This window comes from Pisolithus orientalis (assembly GCF_024613125.1).
Source record: "Pisolithus orientalis strain OTSU chromosome Unknown F5J12scaffold_50, whole genome shotgun sequence".
NCBI lineage: Eukaryota > Fungi > Basidiomycota > Agaricomycetes > Boletales > Pisolithaceae > Pisolithus > Pisolithus orientalis.
This window is the reverse complement of record NW_026260831.1, coordinates 194,183-203,684: the sequence shown is the minus strand read 5'-3', so window position 1 is coordinate 203,684 and position 9,502 is coordinate 194,183. Positions and strand designations below refer to the sequence as shown.

Below are 9,502 nucleotides of genomic sequence, written 5' to 3'. Positions count from 1 at the left end.
TATCATTTAACTCATATCAAGTTTCTGGTTTGTGAGTTTGCAAATACCATGCTACTTTTATCAGCAAGATCAGTATCACATATGAAAAAAAATACAACCTTTAGGTGATTAAAGAATTCCTTCTTCTTTGAGAGGCCCATTGCTTTGACAATGCTGTAGCCCTTTCCATCACTTCATCCTGGGCAGCCCTTTGGTCAGGGAATCAAATCCTTACTACTACCATTTATCAAGGAGTCCTGTTCTCTATTAGTCTTCTTTTTGCAACAGTCCAAGTAATCAACATGCTGGTTTCTTATGTATGAAGATAAATGCAATCAATCATTCAGATGGCGCACAGCACAAGATCTGACTTACAAGTATATGAGTCCAATTGTTCTTGTAGGGAAGCAATTGCTTGACTGATGGTTGATAGCTGCAGTGCTTGCTTCGCATTATATGGTTTGGGTGCTTTGACCATTGTGAATTAGGAACCATTAGGGGTGGAAAGGGAAGATGTGAAACAGCTCGTGAGGTAGGTCACATGATAGTCATGTGCTCAGACAACATGAAAATTCTGTGAAGTCTCTAAGTCTCTAAACTGCACATACAACTTCTGTGGTGCTGTCATGATGCAGCACAAGTGCAGGGTGAAGACTTGTCCTGGTCAAAACTATCACAAACAGTGTCATTGTCTCCCAACATGTGGAAAAATTCTTAGCCTCAAGCAGCAGTGCTGGCATTACAGGGACCTAGCAAACAATGGCCTTGTGGGGCAGATACAAGCACCAGAGAGCATTCCATCAGACTTGGATGCAGAGCAGGATGCCACTGCAGCTGAAGTCTCAGGTTTGTGTCCCTGTAATTGCCTAACCATCTTGCAAGCTAACTGATCAGATATCTTTGTCAGATAATGGCAACAGTATTGCAGACTCATCAAGTCCTGATCCAGAATTCTCTGATGACAATGATGATAGATCCTCAAGCTCAAGCTCACATGTGGAGCCCTTGGTTGTGCAAGATGAGGAGTTTGGTCCCTGGGATTGGGTGGAGGACTGAGACTTGGATGAGGAGCTTTGGAGCATGGAGGAGCTTATGGATACACTAGAGTGCACTGAGAAACAAAAGGTTGCAGAGGAATTCTTTGAAATTTGTAAGTAAAAAATGTCTGGTTTGTCAACTGTTGTAACTGAATTTTGTGATAGGGAATGACGTCCTCTCTGACAGTGACAGTGACAATATCTGAGCATATAATTTGCTTGTGAGGGGAAGGATTGCACAAACTGCATTCAAGCAAATGTGTTGGGTGTTCCATCACAAAATCAACCTCAACTCTGAATATGTTATCTTCAAATGCATTGCATGCCTTGCAGCCATCACCACAGTCAAGTACAATTGTTGCCCCGAATCATGTATTCTCTATGCTGGGAAATACTGACAGCTCCTCATTTGCCCACATTGTCATCAGCCACAGTTCACACCTAATTGAAAGCCCTGCTGTCACTTCACATATTTTCCTCTTGTCCCACAACTCCAAGGGCTCTTCCAGAGCCCTCAAATGATCCACCTGATGGACTATTGAGTGAGCTACAAGTCAACCCCTGGCAGTATCTCAGATGTTCTCAATGGCACTCACTACAGGAAATTGGTAGGGGAATACATTGAAGTGGATGGCAAAAGGCTCTTGCATTGTTACTTTTGTGATCACTATGACATCGCACTCGCTCTCTGCACTGATAGCTATCTGTTGTACAAGAGTAATCGAGGCAGACCAACAGTGACACCAGTTATACTGCAAAACTATAATATTCCACTGACTCAACACACTCATCACAAACATTTAATCTGTGTTGGGATCATTCCCAGTCCAAGGCAGCCAAAGGAGCTTTCATCTTTCCTCTCACCTTTCAATGATGAGCTGGCCAAACTTGCATATGGAGTTCTGACATTTGATGCTGACAAGAGGGTCTTGTTTGACCTACATGCATACATCATCTTCAAACTGGGAGACATCCTTGCAATCCAGAAATTCCTGGAAATCAAAGGCCATAATTCCATCTTTCCATGCCAATCATGCAAGATAAAGGCAGTGAATGGTTTAGGGAAGACTCACTACACCATGCTGCAACCCCCAAAGAACACCCCAAACCCCCTTATCTGGGATCCAGAACATCTCCCAATGCACACCCACCATGATTTTATCTCTACTTTCAAGAACAGTGGCAAGGCACCATCAAAGGCTGCAAAGGGAAGGATCATGAAGAAGACAGGTATTCATGGCTTACCTGGACTGTGTAGAGTTGCTTCACTGGATTATGCATGCTCAGTGCCCTGGGAGTGGTTTCACCTCCTTTTGGAGAATGTTATCCCAAACCTCATCAATCTATGAACTGGACAGTTTGAAGGTCTTGAATCCAACACTGATGAATTTATGATCACAGCAAAGGTGTGAGAAGAGATCACACAAGAATGATGGCTGCTGTGCAACATATACCCACAGCATTCATACTAGTTCTAGGAAACATTGCCATGAATTGCTCACAATTCACAGCTGATTTGTGGTGCTTCTGGTTCTTGTATGTTGCACCCATCTTACTTGAAAATTGGTTTCTGAATCAGAAGTACTATGTGCATGCATGTGAACTCAGTGCATTGATGCAGCTCATGTTATGGTTTCACATGATGGAGGAAGAAGTGGGTGACATCAAAGTATGGTTACAAAAATGGGTACAAAAATATGAAAAGTTAGTGTTTTGTTTTTTTGCCTTTGATGCCAAGTGCAACAGCAATACTCATAAATTCTTTTTTGTTTGCCAGGTATTATTATCAGTACTGCATCGAATGTCTGCCAGCATGCACACTCACCATCCATGGTCTACTTCATGTCACTGAGGGAATCTGTTACTGTGGTCCAGCTTGGACAATGTGGAGCTTCTTCATGGAGAGGTACTGTGGGACATTGCAGTGATTGATGTGATACCAATGCCAGCCATGGAGCAACTTGAACAACACTTTACTGCACTCCATCATACTTGAGCAGCTTTCTGTGCACTATGATGTTTTGGCTGAACTTGCTTTGTGGGACAACCATGGAGATGATGGACCAACAGCATTTGAATGTGTATTTGAGGGATGTAAGTACCCATCATTTCTGGTTCATGACATGTAACTGAGTGCCACCAACATCAGACCCCAACCATATCATTTGCCCTCCATTCAAGAGGGTCACTCAGCAGGATCCTTCACTTCAGCAAAAGATCACTCAATATGTGGCTCAGGTATTAGGAAAGCGAGAGAGCAAGGTAAAAATCTGTTTGCCACTCCCAACCCTATTCGCTAGAAAGCTTCAGATACATGGAGGTGGTGATTTCTTCTGGACAGCAGCTGTCTCACGTAGACCAGCAGCTCCAGCGAGGAGGAACTGCTATGTCAAGGTGTGCTTGATATCACTAATACTACACAGTCAGTTTAATGACATCATATGTGACCAGTATGAAGTAATTCTTGAGGCACATAATCATCATTTGGTTCAAGTTATCAGGTATGGTGATCTGGAGAAGATATTCATGCTCATCCTGCCACCAAACAAATTCTTTGCCTCTCTGAGTGGCAAGACACTTGTCCTTGCTCTTATCACACCATGGAATACCAAAGGAAAGGATGCCATGAGTGAGAACACTTACTTGTTGTCCCACTGTGCAACAATTGTCACTGATGTGCGAAGCTTAAAGGCTGTGGTGGGCTTGGTTCCTGTAGGTAAACAGTGGGGTATCATTGATTGAATGTCAGCAGCATATGCATGAGGTTTTGCAGATATGGGGACATGGGAGGGCACCCCAGAGGAGAACAAGAATGAGATGGAAGATGTAGATGAGCTTTTTTACACTTGACACTGATTGTCAATGCTATGACACTGATTTTCCTGACTGACATTGAAAATCATACACACAATTTACACTGACACTGATTTTTAGTGATTTTACTTGACCCCATGTAGTCCATTTAGTCACAACATATAGGTAGCCTGCATGCCACAATGCCAACACTTGTATAGACCCCATGATGGGCCCATCTAAATAGATTAGCCATGACACATGGACAGGCCTGAGGGCCTATAGTGAGAGCAACATATGTACAGGCCCATAAGTGCAATTCCACAACATATGGGAGGGCCTGTAGAGGGTAAGGATGCTGCAACATATAGACAGGCCCATGACCAAGTAAGTATGCTGAGCTACTGTAAGACATGGATGGGCCTGTCCATGGTAGGGTGCACCCCAGTCACAATATCAGGATGGGCCCACCTATTGTATCATGAATGTCACAACATATGGACAGGCCCACCTGTCATATGCTTTATAGGGCCACAACATAAAGAGGGACCCCTCTATGATAGATTACAGAGTTGGCAACGTATGGAAGGGCCTGTCTTTGGGATAATATACCCCTGTCACAACATATAGACAGGCCCATTGTCACACACCAAAGGTGTTTGGTGAGGTGGACATGGATACAGCTGATGAATGGAGATGAAGACCATAGCCCTCATGCAAAGAAGGACAGCCAGAAATGTCAGCAGTCATCCCTTGCACAAGAATGGGTCATCAGTGCCAAAGAAAAAGAAAGGGAGTGAGTTAAGCACTGGTTAAAGTTCTTAAGTGCCTGTGTATGGCATTCCAGTTTTTGACATATCTCTGCCATTTCTGCAGATACTGAGACCATTCCCACACTTGCTTGTAGTGCTCAGCCACATGACCCTACCTTCCAAAATTGGAAAGGATTTGCACACTCCACACATTTCTACAGCACTCCCTCCAGAAGATGCTCATTTTGCTAGTTCTTCTGATATGGCTGCCTCCACATCAATCATTTTGCTTGTCCCCTTTGCTAGGGACCATGGCTACATATATCCACCAGGAGTTCCTACCAGCTTCCATCCTGAAGCATCCTGGTACATCCCACCCTTGTCTGCACCCTCTCAGCCCATCCAGCTTGGACAGCATGTTCTTTTTGTCAGTATGACCTCTAGGAGGATGTTCTTTAGTTGCCTCAGGTCTTTCATTTGCTTGGAAAGGTCTTATGTGGTTGTTTCAGTCTCTCCAGTCCAAGAAGCATATGGATCCTTCCTCCCTGCTCCCTGCAATGTCTTCATACCAGTCTCATCCATCATTCTTCCAAGATTGTGACAGCTACAGTATAATCTACTGTTCTCCACTCCCCCTGATCACATCCATGATGAGTATGATGCACATTTTGCCTCCTTGTTGCAAGATACAGCAGAAGACACTCCCCCTTCATCCTCTCTTCCAACAGAGTGTCATTCATGAAGTTTTATTTGCTTCACTGAGAGGATGGTTTGGGGGGGAAAGTTGCGATCCCCTATGCTCCTGTCACCCCACAGACCCCCAAAGCTTGACCCCTGTTGACATCTGACTCACTCTGTCCACTTTTGGATGTACTTTGTCAGCATCAGATCAGTGCTGCCTCTCTGTCATCCCACCTTGGCCTAGAAGCAATCTCTTTGAGATGTGACATGCACAGCCTCCCCCTAATGCAATTCCAGTGCACTTTCCCAGTTCCTGACATTACTTGACTCATACTTTGATGTTGTGACTGTCTTTGACTCACCTATTGCCAATACTTACCAATCTTTTGACTTTGCTCACTGATCCTTTGCCTTTTGGCTTGCTTATCCTTACCAATGCTTACCAATGCTTTCCAAGATGATTACCCATTGCTTACATTCCTTACTCATCAGTTACCAATCACTTACCAAGTGTTTGCACCTTGTTTTCCATGGGCAACACCCCTGTACTGTATATAAATCACTGTACTTAGATAGCAAAAAAAAGAAGAAGAAGACATCAGAGAGCCCCTCTTGCTTGCATTTTTATCATCACTCAGTAATTCATTCAGCAGCTTCAATAGTTGAGACTTTATTAAGGGTCTAACTATTGTCTACTTCGCTTATCCTTGTCTATCATCAATATACTTCACTCCAAGTCCTCCCTGAGCTCAGTGCAGCTCAGAGCATTGAATTAAGTCATCATCCATCCTTCTGTAGGCTGACAGCAGTCTACCCTATTGCATTCTCTTGCATTCCTGCTCCTTCTTCATCAGGAGCACCCCCAACCCTCAGCACTTGTCTTTGAGTGTTATAGCTCACAAAAACCCTCCAAAAGAACAGGTTCTACCATCTAGGTACTGCATAGGCACACCACCACTCACTCTTTTTGTCTTTTGTGTTGGTTTTGGTTGGTTTTCACCACTGAACCACACTTTGACTCACACCATCTGTAGCAAGATGTACACCTGTTGCAACATAAGGATGGGCCTGTCAGTAATATCATTGACAGCACCACAACACAGATGGGCCCATCTAGCAAGATGCATCCCTGCCACAACATAAAGACAGGCCCATCAGTAATGTCATTTATAGCATCACAACATATGGACAGGCCCTTCCATAATACCATTTATACCATCACAACACATGGGTGGGCCCATCCATAGTAAGATGTACCTGTTGCAACATAAAGACAGGCCCTTCAATATATATCATTTACAGGGTCACAACACATGGATGGGCCCATCTAGTAAGATGCACCCATGTCACAACATAAAGATGGGCCTTTCAGCAATATCAATTACATGGTCACAACACATGGATGGGCCAATCAATAGCAACATGTATGCCTGTTGCAACATAAAGACAGGCCTGTCAGTAATATCATTTACAGTGTCACAACACATAGACAGGCCTGTCTAGTAAGATGCACCCCTGTCACAACATAAAGATGGGCCCATCAGTAATATCATTTATAGCATCACAACATATGGAAGGGCCCTTCAGCAGTATCATTTATGTGGTCACAACATAAGGATGGGCCCTTTGGCAGTATTATTTATATGGTCATAATGTATGGACAGGCCCTTCAGTATTATCTTTTATATCACCATAAAACAAGGACAGGTCCATCTAGTAAGATCCACCCCTGTTGCAACATAAGATGGGCCCAACACCAATAGCATGTATAGCATCACAACATATTGATCAGATCACAGTAAAATATTGAGGCAAGCATCCCAACATGCCATAATTTTCCAACAAGCTGCAAGCGGCTTGCCTGCTATACAACTCTGACCTCATCCACCCCAAGCATGAATACTATGCAAGACATGTCTAAAACCCCCCATGGATGGCAAATGGAACTAATAGACTGCATTGCATCATACATGAAAGCCAGATTTCAAGAGGAGGTATTCAACAGACCTTGTGCCCTTCCAGATATATCAATTCCATTTCTGGTATTATGTGAAGTGGATCACATATCATCAGTAATCTCACAGGCCTATTGTTGCCCAAGTAAGTCCATCATAATGGTGTGATGGAAGTTTTCATCTTTCCACAGTCAATGTTGGGAAAAATCAGGGTGGAAAAACCTGCAATGCAGAACCTGCTGAGAGATACACAGAAGTGACTGAGCCATCCATTCTGGTTACCAACTCAAACACCATCTGCATATGGTATTTGCTGGACACTCTCAGCCCAAAAAGAAGGGTAAGGAAATGCAGAATCTTGTATTCTACTGACTTAATGGAATGGCAGGCCAACATATGGAACTGCCTTCATCTTCTGAGGGAACCACTGTGGGAGAGCATAAAGGCTTCCCCACAGGCATGGCAGACAGACAGGTCATATTTCTGCAATAATGCTGAGTTGAAAGGCACCATCAACCTGTCACCCACATGGTTTCAACAGGGTCATGGGGTGGGTGATCATTTCTTGCCTTGTGAATAAAGTGCTCATCTGTCTTGATGCCCCAAAATGGCTTCCCAGAAGCCTCACAGCTGCTCAAATCCAGGATGGAAAACACTTCTATAAGGGAATGGGTTGACCAAATGTCTGACACCAATGCCCTGTTATCTGCAATCCTGCATGTCATCCATCCATGAATGTATGCAGATGGCAGGGAAGCATTGATCTTCCTTGGCAAACAGGTGGAACAGTGGGCAGATTCAGATATGAGCTCCATACTGCTGATATGGAGCTCCATGTATAGCAGCATGTCCATGATGGTGAATCAGGCAACTTGTTACCACAGGGATATCAATGGACAGGATCCATGGTATGACATGCTGGTAATGGTAGGTGACTACCCACCCTTGGACTTTGTCATTCCAACATTGAATCTGCAGCTGCACTACAACCCAGGGACAATCATTGCATTTTCAGGTTCAGCATTGGAGCATGGGGTGGGAGCTGTAGATGGTGACAGAGCATGCCTGGTGTACTACATGCATGCCAATGTACATCAGTTGGTGCACATTCCCATGTGTCAATCACTGTGGATGGACGACCTACTACCTAGACCAGTTGCAATTGGAGAACTGTTGATTTGAAGCTGCAAAATTTAATGTAAGATTTAGTAGGTGATGTGGATCTCATATTTTATTAGGATATTCTGGCTCTCAAACTTTGGACAGGTGGTGTTGCCAAGATTTTGCAAATGGGCAGGTCCTTCAACATCATAGATTGGGTGGGTACTCAGAGCTAAAGGGTGTGCATCATAAACTGCAACAAAAGTAAATCTACTCAGGCCATCATGCAGATGGGCAGATTGTCAGACATCATGTGAATGGGCAGTATCTCATAAATGATCAACATTCACAGCAATATATATGCAACCAACTCCACAGTCAAAAACATGTAAACTATTGAAGCAGCATGCCCAACAACCTGTGCAATGCCCACCACCTAGCATAGAAATGGTTGATTTGTCAACCCCAACCATTGACAACATCAGCATATTTCCAAATATTTTTGATGCAGTAGTTTACCTGCTCCTTGATATGGCCATCAAGACAGTTTGCAATTGGCACCTCAGGCAATGGCCATAACCCCTGGGCCATCATCAACTATTTGCAGTGACAAGAATAAGTGGCATACCTTAAAAAAATCCCAGGCCACAGAAAACAATCCCTTGCCTTGCAATCTTTGGGAATCTGCTGTGTATTCCTTGGAACAATATAGCCACCAAGGGAATGCAAAGCCAGAATTGGGATCAGCTGCATGTGGGGTCCAATGTGGGACAATGGCACTGATATTGTCAATTATGCAAAATGTGCTAAGGAGAATTAGCTGCATTTGATCACAGAAGCTAACCTCATCATCTTGGTGTCTGAGGTACACATGGTAGCATGCTGGGAGGGGAGGAGTATAACTGGCATGCAACAATGTCACCAGAATCAAGCTATTAAGCTGATTCTGAAGGAATTGAGTATCAGTCCCACATTGTGAAAAATTGATGTAAAACCTACCAAGTCCATTGCTAGGTTTGCAAACCAATTTGTGGGCCATCCCACAATATTGGCAGTCTGCTTCAGGTGTACAGAGGCCACCTTGATCCAGCATGCCAAGTAGAGGATACCCATCTCTACCACAGACTGGTGAGATGGGTGTGATTGGCTGGTGATGAATGGCTCAGGACAATTTTCAAAGGCAGAATGTGGATAATGAATGACT

At 43.9% G+C, this 9,502-nt stretch overlaps 1 protein-coding gene across 1 annotated transcript; it reads left to right on the top strand.

Moving 5' to 3' along the window:
- Positions 1 to 7,155: 7,155 nt before the first annotated feature.
- On the top strand, positions 7,156 to 8,534 carry F5J12DRAFT_786172 (uncharacterized protein; the record flags this gene model as incomplete). Its single annotated transcript, XM_051743381.1, has 7 exons — positions 7,156 to 7,236; positions 7,327 to 7,342; positions 7,389 to 7,537; positions 7,586 to 7,751; positions 7,943 to 8,124; positions 8,176 to 8,286; positions 8,436 to 8,534. The coding sequence occupies 7 exons, from the start codon at positions 7,156 to 7,158 to the stop codon at positions 8,532 to 8,534; spliced, it is 804 nt and encodes a 267-aa protein (XP_051595698.1).
- Between the last annotated feature and the right edge of the window lie 968 nt (positions 8,535 to 9,502).